The 16909-nt window shown below is 41.2% G+C and overlaps 1 protein-coding gene across 1 annotated transcript in view; it reads right to left on the bottom strand.

Moving 5' to 3' along the window:
* Positions 1–12343: 12343 nt before the first annotated feature.
* faf1 (Fas (TNFRSF6) associated factor 1) overlaps positions 12344–16909 on the bottom strand; it is a 58255-nt gene continuing 53689 nt past the window's right edge. Inside the window, exon 19 of the mRNA XM_086048060.1 lies at positions 12344–13130. Coding sequence (XP_085904186.1) covers positions 13047–13130 — 84 coding nt within the window. The 3' untranslated portion in view covers positions 12344–13046. The remainder of the gene's footprint in view (positions 13131–16909) is intronic.

The raw sequence follows: 16909 nt of genomic DNA, 5'->3' as shown, positions 1-16909 counted from the left end.
CATTGGCCAAAAGGGGAGGCGGCGTTCTGATTGGCTGCCTTCCTTTTTCAACTGTGTCCACCTGAGTTCTTCTTCTTTTTCCTTTTCTTTTTTTTTTTTTTTATCCCCCCCCATCACCAACTCCAAGATATCAAGTGTTAAGAATGTGATGGGAGTTCCCGCAAAGCTCAAGTTGGATGCAGCGTGTTTCCCAAAAAGACATCGTTATGTAGTCTCATAATATCACTCCAGTGACTTTTATTGATACTTATCACAAGTGCTTATGTTTATAGTTCGCCTAATTAAAGATAATGACGCTTCCGTCATCCGCCAGGAGGTAAGTCACATTTTTTTTGTAACCGTTTTTTTGTAACAGTTAATCGACTAAAATGTGACTTTATTAAATAGTGTCATCAACTTGAAAATATTTCGTCCAATAGGCTATTAAAGATTGGTTCGGATTTAAAAAAACGCCCGTAGAGCGTTCCACAGTTGTGAATAAGACTCCATTAACGCATTCAGTGCAAAAAGTAATTTAAACGATTTCCTTCGAATTAATTGTGCCCGTCTTTTTTTGTCCTTTATTGGGTTTTCTTGTGTATGGATTTTTATTTAAATTGAGTAATTCCTTACAGTATGTTACCTTTATTTTTTGTTACGTTCTTATTTATATTAATTTGAACAGTACACTGGATATTCCGCTTTTATTCCAGTTTGGAAATCACGTCCCATATACTGTTACAGTAATGTATGAATAAAAATGCATTTATGAATATATGAGCAATATGTTATTGTTCATAATTCTTTTTACAATAATCTATATAGTCTATAGGTATTATAGGCATTTCTTCTTAGAATTCATGAGAATTTACTATTGATCATTGATATTGTTCTTATAATAATAATGATTATGATGATTTTTCTTATATTATCATGATTATAGGTTGTTAACGCTGTCTTTTAATTACAATGAATTACACTCATATGAATAAATTAACATTTTAATCGTATATTGAAATGTTTCTTGGAGTGTTCCAGGTCAAATAGAATAAATATTAATCTCAATATATCGGAAAAAATGGGAAATATAATTCCTTGGAGATTTTTTAAAATTTAAATAAAGACATCTACCCATCAATCCAATAAAACAAATTGTAATAAACTTTATATTACAGTGAGTGCAGCAATGAGGTGGGGATGTCGTTGCCTCCTCATCAAGTGTCTAACAAGAACAGTTTATGATCAAGTGTGTGTGGTGACACACACACACACGCGCGCACACAACCACACACACACAAAGCGCTGCAAAAGGGTAGCACACAAACACCTGCTCCCTCACCTGTTCACTCCCTCATGCATGCACGTCGTCATAAGAAGAAGCCTGTGTTGAGGACTACAAGTGAACAACAGCGAGGAGGTGCAGAAGAAAAAGAAAACGGCCTCCTTCCCTTCCTTCCTTCCTTCCTCCCTCCCTCCCTCCATCCATCCCTCCATCCCTGCCTCTCCTCTTTGTTTACTCGGTGAATCACTGTAAGCAAATGCCATCTGTTTCCTCATCTGCACCTTAATTACCCAGCCAACAGGCTAATGGAGACGATATTAAAACGACATCTTTTTGACATTCAAAGTAATTATGTGCCCGGACTGCCGCTGCTTGACGGGAGGGAGACGACTTGATGCGAAATCCTTTGAAAACAAAAACAACCTGCATGCACTTTTTTTTCCTATACTGCAGGCTCCACGGTGCCATTGCAACTCGACGAGTGGAACTGTCTCCATGCGTGGCAATTAGCCTGGCAGCAAGTGTTTGGGTAAATATATTCGCACGCAGGTCACAATATTAGGTACACATGCACATTTTATTTATGGAGCCAGCCAGTGTATCCACTGTCCAATCAACTGCAGTGCAGAAACATTTTTATTCGTCCTTTTGATTTATTCCAGCGTTCAGTCGTTCATTTTACAGCATTTTAGCAGTGTATTTGTTCACCTTATAAGTGCAATTGGATGTCTAGACTTAGGCTACGCCAAGAAGAAGTAAAAATGTCCAAATAGCTTGTGCATGCTTACTATAAACAAACACGTCACATCAGCACAAATGAGAGCCAAATGATACTCATGCAGTTTTGTCATTTTTATAGGATTGGGCCACTGACCAATCGGAGACAATTACGCCTATCATTGGTTTTGGTTGTAATACTTTTGAAGTTTTCTCATCTTAAAAAAAGTAACATTAAAAATCTACACTATAGAACAAGAGAACAGGTCGCGCTGTCGCTAATGACAATTCAGTTTTGAATGACGCTTTCCACCTGCAGCCCATTATTTCGGCTATCCCTGCTTTTGATTCATTTTGGTTCAAAACCTCATAAAGATATATGCACAGTGGCGCAGTTGACGCACGTATATTCACGGTTCGGCATTCGCGGATTCACTTGACAGCTCTTCAACTCATTTCAACATCGTTCCTCAGCATCAAGATGTTGATGAAGCAATATTACTGTTTTGACCTGAGCACAACAACAGCAAACGGGTGAGTTTTCAGACAGTAGCAGAGGAGTGCCCCCCCCCCTAAAAAAAAAAAGAAAATTGATTGATCAGTAATTCTGCAAGTTGGAAATAAGCGGAGGAACATCTCCACTTTTTGTGACATTTTTCAAAACAAATAATACAGGTTATGAAACACGCAATTAAGCTTGAAAACGTTACCTGTGAGTGTATCACTCCACGCGATGGGCGAAACTCATCACTCAGCGGTTTAAGATGTCCAAGCTTTTGATGAGTAGTTTAAAAAAAAAGCATTATGATAGGGATTATGTCGTCCATTCTTCCAGCAGGCCAATTAAAAATGCCCCCCGCGCATTAAAAGTGACCGTGCACCACCAATCGTCTTTGAAGCGCTTCATTAGGCCCATGCAGCCGCCAAAGCGCGCGCGGGCTTTCATTGCATTGAGCAAGGCTCCAGATGAGTAGTTTTTAACACCCTTTTAAGGGGACAACAAAAGGCCCATGCTTGACCCGACATATGTAGCAGCATGTTTCCGCTGCCCCGCACCCCCGATGAGCGGCCGCGGCCTCTCCCGCTGACGCCAGCCCGGCCTGTCTGCACCCCGACCGGGCTGGCGGGCTTCCCCCCGCCACGCTGTTGCGGTAGGCCTGCCGGCAGCACATTAGAGTAACACACGTAGAGGAAAGAAGTTTACTTTTGTTTTGTAAGCGCCAGCGGAAGTGGCAAAAGTATAACATTTCTTATGCGCTCCGTACTGACGTAAACGTTCCGATACTTGTGTATAAAATATAAACAACGACTATAGGCCGATTGAGTCGACTCTTTTTCTAAACTTTGGTTTCATTAAAAAAAAAAGGAAACGTACTTTTGCACTACAGTCAAAATGCATTTTTTTCTGTCAATTATACACAAAACTAATTTTTGTAAATTGGCACAAGGTGATTTTTCAAAGATTTTTTAAGCAGCTCAAGCGCTATAAAACATACTTTGCTCACGTTGTGAAGTCACTAACAAAACATGCTACAATTGCTAACGACAATGCCTGAAAAAAATACACTGTGTGTTTGTGTTTTCAGATTAGACTGATTTTAATGCTATAAACTGGTGTTTTTAGACAAATGAAGCAATTCTCTTAAAGGAGAACTCCAGGGAACAAGTTCTCTCCCTGCCGTGATGTCAAAATGCCTTCGACTCGCATTGCGAAAGTTACGTGACCAAACCCAGAATCTAGAGGTGGGGGTCTGAAGTGCACTCCTCTTTAATTTTTCCTGTCCTGTCATGTGTAGTACCGAGAGTCTCCAATAGGAGCGCTATAAGCATCTCATATGACAGCCTATAACGAAAGTCTCGTAAGTCAAGGTATGTGTATCTCAAAGCGCCACTTGTATCTTTGAATCTCTTCAGTCATCTTGCTAAGGATCCCTGGTTAACGTTCTGGCGTATAAATTCCAAAGAGTTCAATCAGTCGATCCATCAATCAAGATCTCAAGAGCATAGACTTTAATCTCTATTTGCGTCTGTTTAACCACAGGTTGAATAAAGTAACGACTCGAGCCTATTTTGACCAGGACTAGAAAGTACAGATGTGTTCAAGTGTAAGGATTACAAGTAAAAATCCATCAGAAAAACAAATACTCAAGTACAGTACAGACACTGTACAGCACAGTATAGAATAGCGAAAGTAGTGACGAAGTAGTTGTACTTCGTTACAACCCATTGCGGGAAACCTTTCACACTCTGAGATGAACCTGACAGAGTGGAGGTGAGAGGCACATTCTAAATGCTTAACATAGGCGTAAAAAAAGCTTAACTTTGCTTAATGTCAGAAAAACTTCAATCAAAATTATGTGGACATCTGTAGTTATGACTTCTTCATCCTCCAAAATTATTAGAATGATCAGCCCAATATTTAGGATTTTATTGATATTAAGAATTGAAGCCCGTTTCCCACTGAGCAGCGAAGGTTTGCGCACAGCCCGGATTGGTTGGTTTTTCGTTAAGGTTTTAAAAGGTTGCAAAAGGTTGCAAAGACGTCTGCCAGACATTTGCAAATTTTAAACATGTTCAAAATTCGATGGCGACAAGAAAAACTGTTTACAACCATTAAAACAGTTTGCGAATGTCTTTGCAACTTTGAACGAGCCCTGAAGAAAAAACAACACTCGCTACAACACTCGCAAGCCTTCGTCGCTGAGCGACACGGCTTAAAGTTTTCTTCACAAAGTGACACAAAGCGTATAGTAAGCACCCACGGAGAGGAAAACACTTAACGTCATCCAAAATATTGGGACGATCGTTGAATATTATCAGAGGTTGAAGTGGGCATGAGTACAAATGTGCACCTAAAATTTGGTGATGATTGATCACGTTTTTTGGACATTAAGCTTTTTTACTTGAAGCATTTTTTACTGACCTGCATGCGGTCAGACGCACCTGCGACAGCACTGCGGGTTCTCTGCGCCGGGACACTGCAATCAAAAAGACGCTTTTAACTCAAGAAATGCAAGGACATTTTGAGACAATCAGAGGTCCGAAGAAAGTAATTTCTGGAAAAAGGCACAGTAATATGTAAGAAAATGCATAAGAACTTAAATGTAGAGTTAATTCGAGCCCATGTGGCGTATGAACACGTGAAAGCTTTTGAAAGCTCCCCAAAATGCTGGTCTCACACACACGAACACGCACCAACACGCACACAATGACGTTTTTATGGCCTGGAGCTAGGTTGGCAGGGATTATCTTTGTTTAATGAATGGGCTACAAGTATTCATCAACACGGCCAGATTATTGGACTTCAGCTCTGCCTTCAGTGCGGGTACATAACTGCAGTGTGTGTGCGTGTAACCAATTAAAAGGCGAGTGTGCGCACCCACTCTCGCTCTCTCGCTCGCTCTCTCTCTCTCTCTCTCTCTCTCTCTGCGGCTGCTCTGTCCCTCCACATCTGCCTCCTTTTCTGCGGCGGAGCGGTGAATAGACGCTCATTGAGATCACAGATGGAGGATGTCTTTCTTTTTGCGGGAAATTTGAGAAACACCATTGTCCCCAATCCAAACTCAATGTGTCGTCGCACAATGGCGCCGCCTTTGAGCGGTCCCGCTTCAATTGGCCTTGTTTTTGAAACTTCAAGTGTTCCGCACAAAGACTTGGCCTTCCTAAATGTCCACTGCCGCCTCGCACTGCATGCAACGGTCTATCACTTTGTGTGTGTGCGAACTCTAAATTAATATGACGCTATAAATGACTCCCCTCCACGACACTGCACACATTCACAACCCCAAGCGGCCCGTGTATTGCTTTATTAGGATGTGATAAGACTTTTCCGTAAGAGGAACGCTGCGAATTGATGGGCGTCTTTTCAGTCGAGAAGGAATTAATTATGCAAACTGTGCTTAAATAAGCACTCGAGTTCAAAGTCTTTAGAATTTTGGAATTTATTTTAAGTGAAATCTTTTAATTCGTTCACATGGGAATTGCAGTTTAAGAAAATAAAAATGCATTTCGTTAAACGACATAAACCGGTCTACGTCCACTGGCATGGTTTGAATAGCACGTGTTTTAAAAATGGCAGAAATATGGTGCAATACAATTAAAGTTTTGTTTTTTCAAACAAGGGGGGCATTTCTAAGTTTTGAACGGGTCTCTTTGTATTTTGACAGATTGGAAGTTGAGCAATTAGAAAAAGTCCACAAAGAAGAATAACGTAACAGAGAAAATATACTTTATAATAAAAAATAATTTAGTTTTACTGAAGGATTAATAACATGAAATAAAAAGGACAAGTAGATTTTTTTCTAATCTCATTCCTAGCTATTAAAAAAGCATAAACATAAGTGAAAAAGTATTACAGCATTATAAAGTATTTAGATACTCTCTGGGCAATTAAAAAACAAACAAAATCAAAACTAAAATATATTTAACTCCATTTCATCTTACAAGAATAAACATGATTAAATATGTTTCCATAGTCTCTCTAAAATGTAATTAATATACGTATTAAAAAACAACAAAATTTTAAAAGCCAATTCCAACTTTAAAATAAGGAAACAGGAAAAAAAAACATTTAGACCAACATGGTAAACCAGGAATCCAAGAATATGTTATGCAGGCCTACTACTTGAAACAAGGCAATATGATTAATATGAAATATGAAATAAGCAGCAAAATCCACCTGTTTTTAGCCATCTGAGGGGGCGGCCATTTGGTCACTTCTGTCACTGAAAATGACATCACAGACCGTCAGGGCTCAGATAATGACCAATCACGGCTCACCTGTTTTCTTAAGCTGAGCCATGATTGGTCGTTATCTGAGGCCTGAGTAACTGATGTAATTTTCAGTTGACAGAAGTGACAAAATGGCCGCCCCCGGAAAGCTAAAAAGGTGGACTTTGTTGCTTAATTCATATTCCACAAACAATATTAATCCGAATGCTGTGTTTCAACTATAGTGGGCCTGCATAGAAAATATTCATAAAAAAATGTTTGGGTTGACTTCCGCTTTAAGGTCTAGTTAAATTAGAAGGTTGTAAAAGCTCAGTTGTTGAAATCAGATTGATTACACGGCTTCTAGTGCTCTGTGTGTGCGTGTGTGTGTTTGCGTGCATGTGCATTGTGTCATTAACAAACAGACACAGACAGAGAGGGCTGACCCTCCTTTTGTGCCCCGTTCCCAACAGTTTAAGCCTCACAGATTCAGTTTCTTTGGCCTGGGCCCGCCATCTCTGAGAAAGTAAACTGAGGGGCTGACCCTCCAGGTTTAGGCCGGTCTGAGATCCAAAGCGGAGATGCTACGATTCTGACATCCCCACGCTTCCCACTTCAAAAGGAGGGAGGGGACGTGGCCTGTGTCAGGAATGTTGTTCCCTCGCCAGCCAGCGACATTCTTGACCTCGGCGGGGGCTGGTTAAACATCAGCATGGCTTTTCCTCCTTTGTGGTCCCCGCGCAGCATCCTGATGTGGCCTGAAAGCTCATTAGAGGGCGCGGACCCGCTCGCTCCAAATGGGCGCCCGTTTGAAGAGGACGACCACGCTGATGAAGACATCCAACTCAGATTTGACTCCTGTGTCAAAGAGCGACTCTTGTCACTCGCCCACATTAATTTAAACACCATTAATTTGACTTATAACCTCTACAACTCAAAAAGAAAATCATCAAGAGAAAAGTTAAAAAAAAACAGAGTTAATGTGGTTGCGCAAATGTGTGCGTAACTGGGTGTTTGGCTGTGTTCACATTAACTAATCACATTCAAACTCAAGTTTAATCGGCCACAACACCTGCCACCATTTAACTCATTCACTGCCATCGACGTATTTATTTGTCTTTTCACAGTCCAGCCATTCAATCCCAGGAACGTATTTATATATATATTATTTAAATTTTAAACGTTAGTGTAAAAGAGGGTCTGAAAATGTCTGGCAGTGAATGAGTTAAAAGTCCAGATTCCTGCCTAATAAATTCTAATGTTCTAGGAGGCTTTTCCTGACATTTTTGTAGTCACACCTTCCAGCACAAGCCCTGGTCCACAGAAAGTTTCCAGAGCATCAGAGGGACCTCATTGTTCAAATGTATCAGTCATGAGAAGGGTAGCAAATAATTCCCAAGACATTAAAAGGTTGGAAGACAGTGAAGACGGTCATCTACATATGGAAAAATTATGGCAAAAAAGTGTCCCTCCAAAATTGATGAAAAGATGAGAAATGATTTTACCCCAAAGGTGTCTGATTACTACAAAAACGTAACCCCGTATCACGATACATTTGACTTTTTATGTGCATGGGTGAAGTATGTCTGCAAAGTTGGGTGCCTCGCCCTGAAATTGCCTTCAGATCCAGAAATTAACTAAAATTTTATGAAAAAGAAAAGTAAAAAAAGAAAACATCTGTTGGCACTTGCCTGGGTTAAAATAGAGTCCTTACAACCTCATTTCTTCAGGAGGCAATAACCAACGTGGAAAGGACATTTTCAAGCGGATTCAATGGATCGTAAAGGCAAGTCGATGACCTTTTTGAACCCGAGGGATACAAACGGCTAACGGCAAAGATTGACAGGAAATATCATTATGTTTCTGAGGCATTTCCGAGTCTGTCAGCAGAGGAACATGCCCGAGCACATTGAACGCATCACGCTGCGTGATAGCAACAGTAATCTTACACTTCACAGGAGATGCACTATGCACGCGTCGTCCCCCCGAGGAAGACTGACAGCACATGCACCTGTCTGACGATTGCGTAAACAAACTACACCTTCGCCCTGAGCACCCACATGTCCCACAAACACACGCACACACTCAACAAGTGCTTTCAGTCATGAAATATCAATTTGCCCTGAGAAAGGAATTCCTCCAGAGCAAGAAAAAAAAAAAATTAACAACTCTTGCTGGACTCAAGACTATTCAGTGACTTTGAATGTCAAATTTGAATGGATGCTCAGACTCTCACATTAGATGTCAAGTGAAGTTTAAATGAAACATCCTGGTCACACCATTTTTGTTTGTGGAAGACAAATTTGGTCAGGGACAAAAAAAGCTGAGACTCAAGTGATATGGCTACACAAGTAAACTGGACTTGACATACAAACGTGGAACGTGGAATGCAAGCCTGTACACTGACTTGAGAAAGTATTTCCCCACCCTTCAACTTTTTAATCTTTTACCACATTTCAGAATTATAGCTGCAAGTCCTCTTGGGTATGTCTCTTATTAGTGTTGCACATCTAGAGAATGAAATGTTTGCCCATTCTGCCTTGCAAAACAGCTCGAGCTCAATTAGATTAGCTGGAGAGGGTTTGTGAACAGCAGCTTTCGGATTTTTCCACAGATTTTCAATTGGATTCAGGTCTGGACTTTGACTTGGTCATTCTAAAGCCCGTATCTACTGAGGGGCGAATGCTTGCGAGGGTTTGAAGAAGGCAGCGAATTTTGATTTCTCGTCAGGCAAAGTTCAAGGTCGCAAATGTTCAAATGTTTGCCAGCAGTTTTAATGTTTTTTCTATGTTCAAAATGTCCTTGCGACAAGAAAAACTGGCCAATTGTTCGTTCAGCACAATGACGAAAAAGTCAATACCGCTACTCTCGCAAACGTCTTAACATCTGGATTTGTTTCGTTTTAAACCATTCCATTGTAGATTTTGCTTAATGTTTAGGCTAATTGTCTTGTTGGACGGTAAACCTCTGTCCCAGTCTCTGGTATTTTGCAGACTCCAACAGGTTTTCGTCCAAAATGCCCCTGAATTTGGCTCCATGGCGATATTGCCATCAACTCCAATATCGCACGCCCCACTTTTCAGGTTTTTATTTCTAAAAATAAGTTTAAAATATTGTTTGAAATTCATTCCACTTTCCATGATTCCCAGCAGCAGAAAAAAAAATGAATGCAAAAAAAATGATTTCCACAGTCGTGCATTACGCAAAATCCTACAATATTCTCACGGAAGCATGCTGTAAAGTGTTATTCATATCTAACAAACGCATCATTCATCAGTATTGTATCGCTCCTTCGTCACGCATGCTTACTCAGAAATAATGATTCAATCAAGCGTCGCATGCGTGCCAGTACGCAGACAGAAAGTCGGGATTTGCCCCGTGGCTCTTCCTCCAGCCTCGCCCTGCCTTCAGCCATACATCTTGTTTGGCCCAAGCAAAGGAAGTGAGGCCGGCTGAGCACGTTAGCGCCACTCATTCCTCGCGTGAGAGAGCAGACAAGTGCGGATACGAGCCGACAAAACGTGCACGCGGCACCAAGGAAAACACAGCCGTGTGAGGCCCGTGACTGCGAATGACTACATGGATGGAAGGATTGACCTTCTAAACATTCTGAGACACAACAGGATGTGATGACAGCACTCAGGCAGATTTATCAGATAATTGTCTATTTCACCCGCTAGGATTAAGTTGAAGCCGCTAGAAATCATGTTTGAGACGCAACTAATTCTAAACAGCTTCCAGAAAAAATGACTGGTTGCAAAAATCATCTCCATTAATCTGTAGTATTTTTTGCATTTGATCGTAATGTTATCTCCTGACACCCTGCTGATTTAAGGGATAACGGTTATTTTGGATTACACTGAAGGGTTTTTAGCAGTGATGCAAATTATTCAGACATTTTCCCATAAAGTAATATTTGCATTCAAATTTCAAGATGCATGGACACTCAATGGATAAAACTGCAGTGCAGGTCTTAATGCCCAATTCCAATTTAGTGCCTGTATAATATTTTTCATGTAGTGACCAATATCACTCCGCTTATTCTTCCTGAAAAAAGAGACAGAAACCGTACGAGCACACGCCCAAAACGCTTATCAATGACTACAAGCTGGTACAAGAAAGGTCACCATTAACTGAGATGTAAAAAGCCAATAACCATGAACCAGGCTATAATGTGGTTCAGCTTTCTCACTACCGCTATATGGCAGATTTTTAAGCAATCAGATTTTAATAGGATCAAAATTTACCGCAGTGCGCTGCAACATGCCGGGCAGTACTGACCTTTACTATAGAGAAGGTTCCATCCAAAGGTGCTTCTTGCGTTGATCCCACATGGCAGAGAGAATAATGTACATGCCACATTGTTGTATGAGATGTTTGTATGTGTTGCTTCTCCGTGTGAATTAAAGTAGCAGGTGTTGTAATTTGTGCAAAATCTATGCTCATTTGCGTTAAAACCTTCTATGGCATTTCATATCATATGTTAGCGCTAACCTAGTGGACTTTCGTGAGACAAAATTACATGGTTTGTTTCAACATTTTTGTTTTCTCTTCTGTCTTACGTGCCCAATTTTAGAGTAGATGTTGACTGGGGGTGGTATAAAGCTTTAAGACAGCACACTGGACCTCTTATTTGGAGAAATATGTGAATGACAGCACAAACCGTCTCTATGGAAAACAAGTGTGTTTTCAATAATTTTGTGTGTTTTTAAATGTGTTTAAAGCATGTGGGGAAAGGTAAAACCACGTAAAAATGTCGAAGTAGTCTTTACCATGATAAATGGGTGGTTAACTGTATATCACAAGTTAAACAACAGATGTTCTTGTTATGTACACAGCTAACAGCTAACTACCAGATCAACAGCACCTCTGCTGGCTGCAACCGAGTTGTGCACTCCCGGTTTGCCTCAAATGCTTCCGAACACGATTAATTAGCAATCATTTTCACACAATAAATCCATACAAAACATCCACACATTGAGTATTATGCTAATTCTCTGTATATTGCATATTCACAATGCCAGTGTATATGCATATTTGACCAGGCCTTAAAAGGGAAGTCAACGCAAACATATCATTTTCAAGAATATGTTCTATGCAAGCCCACTAGTTGAAACAGGGCATTCTGATAAATATTGCGTTTGTGGATCAAGTGTTAATCCACTCATTATTAGCCATCTCTGGGGGCAGCCATTTTGTCTTCTGTCGACTGAAAATGACATCACAACTGCTCACAACGACCAATCATGGCTCAGATTCAGAAAACAGGTCAGCCCCCAGAGATGGCTAAAAACGAGTGCGTTTTTATGCTCAATTTATATTCCACAAACGCAAAATTAATCAGAATGCCGTGTTTCAATTAGTGGGCCTGCTGGGAACATATTCTTGAAAAAAATATGTTTGGGTTGTCTTCCGCTTTAAATCAGTTTTGGGGAGCTAAAGTTTCATGTATTTGGTTTCTTGTGTCTATTGTGACCCATTTTTTTTAGCAGGTGGGAAAATAGGTCACTTGGGCTCTGCGGCGTAAATGTTGCCTAGGCCCCGGAATCAATTAGGCTAGGTGTAATAGGTCAATCGTCAAAATCAAAAATAAGGGTAATCTTGAATGTAACAGATTTGTGAGTCAAAGTTTCCAGATTCCTGCAGGAGACAAAATGATGTTCAAATTCATATTTTATAAGATGGAAATCTAATTAAAACTAATACAGCATCAAACTTAAAAATACTCAAGAGGGAAAAACACAATGTGTTGGCTTATGGAGGAGTGGGTGTTAAAAGCAGATTTGTGGGCGGAGCGTTGGCAAAAGGGTATGACGAGTGGGTTGTGGGAAATAGGGGGAATACAGGCGAACATGAGACATCTTGTCTCTTCTCGCTGGCTTTTATTGAATCTTTCAAACGCAAAAACCATGTGGTAACAAAGGAAAGAACAAGTGTTTTTCCTGTGACAAAGGTCTGTCTAGTCGGGATCTCCATGCCGTCACTGTGTTGTGTGTTTGAGGCAAGTGATGACACACACGAGATGTGAAGTGTCTGGGAGACTTGGGGAGGAAGAGCAAAAGACAGATTTAGGTTTGGGGGAGCTGTAGTTTTTTTGGGCAGGTGGGGTTGGCTGTGTGCTTGTGATATTGTCTTTGCTCCTCTGTGCAACACCTGTACACCAGGCGGTGGTGTACCATGACCAGGCCGAGAAGCTTACTTGCACTTGAGTGTCACTGCATGTGCATGCCAGTGTGTCCGTGTGTGTATGTGTGTGCGTGTGTGTGGGTGTATCCATGTGTGTGTGTGTGTGTACTGTGGAGACCCAGATGGTTTTGGGCCCATGCTCATGTATTCGGCCAGTTCAATCAGTCACTTTCTACTCTTTGGCCTCCAAGAAGAGAGTCTCCTGTGGAAACAACTTGGCCTCCAGAAGAGTTGATCCCGGATCCAACTGGGTGATCTGTGGAGAGATGGAAGAATGAGACAGGTCATAGAAGTTATCACCGAGTTTATGTAAATATATATATATATTTTTTAAAGTGCCTTTCCATGACACAGGGTTGATTCCCTCTTTAAGGGTACAATAGCAATGGCAGTCAACAATGTGAAGCTCTACCCTTCCGTTAATTGTACCATACCGTACCAACGAAGTTGCGATCTCTTCTACAAAACGTCAACAGGAAACACCAAAATGAACTGAACGGTTCTACACGGCAGACATTTTGGAGGCATCGTCCAAAGAAGTAGTGACCAGGGATTTCAAGTTCTTCACGCCAATCACATTCAATGCTTTCTACACCACAAGTTACAGAAAAGGATTCCTGAAGTAGCCATCAGGCTCCGTTGCTTTAGCTCCTGTTTCATTTGAATACATGCTCGCTAGGAAGCATGCATAGGGAATGGATTCCTAACATTGTGTTTTGGAAATCTGAGGAGCTAAGACAGCCGTGTAAAAGCCATGTTAAACGTCTGAATGAGCCAGACTGTAGCGGACGATAAGGACGGACCTTTGTGTTCTTTGCAGGCCCTACAATGTTGAATTTCAACTATGAAAGGGAGAGAGAGAAACATGTTTTCTGTTCGCACAAGCTATTGGTCCCGGGCAGAGGAATAATGCAGCGCCACCCACCGTGGAGCTGATTGAGTTAGCCGACATGAAGGGGGTCTGACCTATGTTTTTTAAAACAATCCGACTCTCCCTGACACCCCGTGGGCCTCTTCGCTTATGTGAGCTAATCACTGGAGGGGTTGTGTTACATCGGGCCAATCTAACACCTGGGCTGAATGGGCTGTGAGGCGGGGAGGTGCTGTGACAATGAGATGTGTCCAGGGCTTATCTGATGACTGCTGCATCAGCCCCTCTGATTAGGAACCCTATTCTAACCACATAGTAGGATAATTAAGCGATTCCCTGTACCAGCTCTCATGGGTTAAAGGATAAGCCTAGCGTAGTAAAGGTTGACCGTACAACAAAAAGAGTGACAGGTCGAGACAGACTATTATAGGCAATGAAACGTGAAATCTGGCCATGAACGAGTCACACCTTCAGACACAGTCCGTCATCGCCATCCGCGCAGTGAAGTTCGAACCTTGAAGTTGCACAATTCCAATACGGCTGAAGTTCTCGAGAATGCCATGCACAAAACTTCACTTTTGGAAAGCCATTACCGGGGTACTTTTAGCGAGTGTAATACCGTAGCAACGGTATTTTTTTACCAATACGATATGTATCAATATAAAGACTGACAATTTGACACAAAGCGATATCACTTCTTTTGAACGATACAATTCGATATGATAAAGACGATTTCAATATGATATCTTGATACAGTAACAATGGCTTTTCTGTAATAAACCTATTCTAACCTCAAATAATACATGTTTTATTTGGATTTCATTTTAAAACCAACTCAGCTTTACTGATTACTACTCTACATTATGTTTTGTTCTCGGTCATTTGTACTGCTGGCAGTGACTTCTATAGTAAATTCCCAATATATACTGTGCTTGCTGTAAAGCTACATAATGACGTTTAATACGGCCATTGGCTGTGCGAATGCCTGTACTTCACACTACAGTCTAGAGTAGAGATGTCCCGATCCAATCACTTCATTTTAAATCGGGACTGATCACGTGATTTTCAGATTATCTGACATCGGAGGTAAAAGATCGGTTTTATTCATTTTCTGAACATTTAAAGCTACAAAACAAAGCTAGAAAATAATGCACATGGTCAAATCTTGCAAATGGAACAGTAATGGCTTAGTTTATGATGTGACACGTTACGTTGCTGTTCTGTTCTTCTTCCCTGCTGCGCACAGAGCGGTGGTTTTGTCTTCAAGAGGGAGAGGCAAGCCAAAAGATACGCCTATTTAAGTCTGCCTCGCCTGATATAGAGAAGCCTGATCACTAAATAGCATCGTCAAAGAGTTGCGAAGGTGACAGAAAGGTTAGCAATTGTGACGCGTCAAACGACTCAACTTCAAACTTAACAAGTGTAAATTATTTGGTGACAAGCAAGCTTGTTCCCCACTGGTTGCATTTAACAAGCTTATAAATCAATAGTGTTGTTTCTAGAAGAGATATGTCACGCACGTACTGAACAACATGTCCATGCATTTACTTTGATGGCCAAAAGCTAGAAAGTTGCTCCTCAAATGAAGTCATTGATCCGCAACACAAGATCCCCCACAAGATTTATTTATTTTTCCTAGTCTTGATATATATTTGAGTGTGTGGCAGAGGGTAGGAAAAATGAAGTCAAATAAATTAGGTGACGGTTAGGAGGACATAACATCAGGCAAACCTTCACATTCCCAAGGGTGTTTGGAAATGTCACACCAACGTGCACAGCAACGGCCTTTAACTCCCCCGTCTTTCATCTCTCTGCCCTCATTTCAACGTGCCATTTAGACACTTGACTTCTCAGCGGGGGGTGCCAGGAAGCCTGGTGCGAGCAGAGATGGGCTGCCGTATCACCTCAAGCTCCTCACCTCGTCAACTACCTCACAGCACCGCGGGAAGCAAATAACGTGATGGGTGTGTGTGTGTGTGCGCACTTGCCGCCATCATATAGCATCCAATCGGTGAGCTGAAAAAACACCAACTGGGCTGCTACGTTTCTTTTTCCCCACCTCGGGAGTGGGGCGTCGCAAATGGCTGACATGCTAATAAGACCGGCAGGCTGTTGTGACAACAGAGCATCAGGTAGGAGTAAATTAGGCTTTGGGGTGGGGCAAGTGCGCGTTCGAGTGCATCTGTCTTTGAACTTCACACAACCGTGTGTGTGTGTGTGTTCGCAGCAAAATTTGGATGAGAGTTTTGCGCCAGGGAGCGATGACGAAGGGAAGCGCAGCATCTGACTCTGAAAAGGAAAGTAGGGAAACAAGATGCCACACTGACACAGGAGACGGGCGCCATCGGTGATTGTTTACATTGTTATCCAATTAACAGACCATAAGCATGGAGGCATCTGTCAACAAACAAAGCTGTTGTTTTCCGCCGCTCTGCCTAAGCCAAACTCTCTCCTCCTGTGCCGCCGCAGCCTCACACGCCAGTGTGCATGAATACGAGACGTGGACAAGCTCTGACTTGCGGTTTGTTTCTCAACCGTGTGTCAATAAAGTCTGCAGTATTTCCCAACTGAAGTCATGACCTGAATCAGGCGATCATCTGAATCGAGTCAAAGATGAAATTCAAAGAAACACAGACAAGCTATGTTTCTCTACATATTTGCAAATATTTCAAGAGAATTTAAAAGAGCTGTAACAAATGTTCTGAAGGAATACAGTTCAGGGGCAGCAAGCTCCGTCTCAGAGTGCAGACTAACGGTAAACGGTACAGAAAATGGATGGATGGAATACGGTTCAGTTTTGACTCATATTGTGATATGTATTAATTATGGATGTAACGTTACGCTAAATCACATTTCGGTTCGGTTTCTTGGAAACTTCGGTTCGGTATATTTTCGGTACAAAAAACAAGATTTTTTTTTTAAATGTTTTTTTTTTTAAAAAGATGACAAGTAAACGGTGCATTTTTTTTTTTAGAAAAAATACATAAAAGCGAACCATTTGGTGATATTCAAAGAAATTACACTGGAATAAAAAATACACTAACAATAAAGGTCTCTTCATTTTGTAAGCTATTAAGACACTGAAATCTTTAAACACTCAGCAGCAATAGCCTATGACATATCTAAGTATTCAAGTTAAAGACAAGTTGTCATTACAGTAGATG

The sequence above is a fragment of the Filicampus tigris genome, chromosome 12, assembly GCF_054856515.1.
Source record: "Filicampus tigris isolate MCC_2025a chromosome 12, RoL_Ftig_1.0, whole genome shotgun sequence".
Lineage (NCBI taxonomy): Eukaryota > Metazoa > Chordata > Actinopteri > Syngnathiformes > Syngnathidae > Filicampus > Filicampus tigris.
The sequence above is the reverse complement of the archived record's forward strand: the minus strand, read 5'-3'. Positions and strand labels throughout refer to the sequence as shown.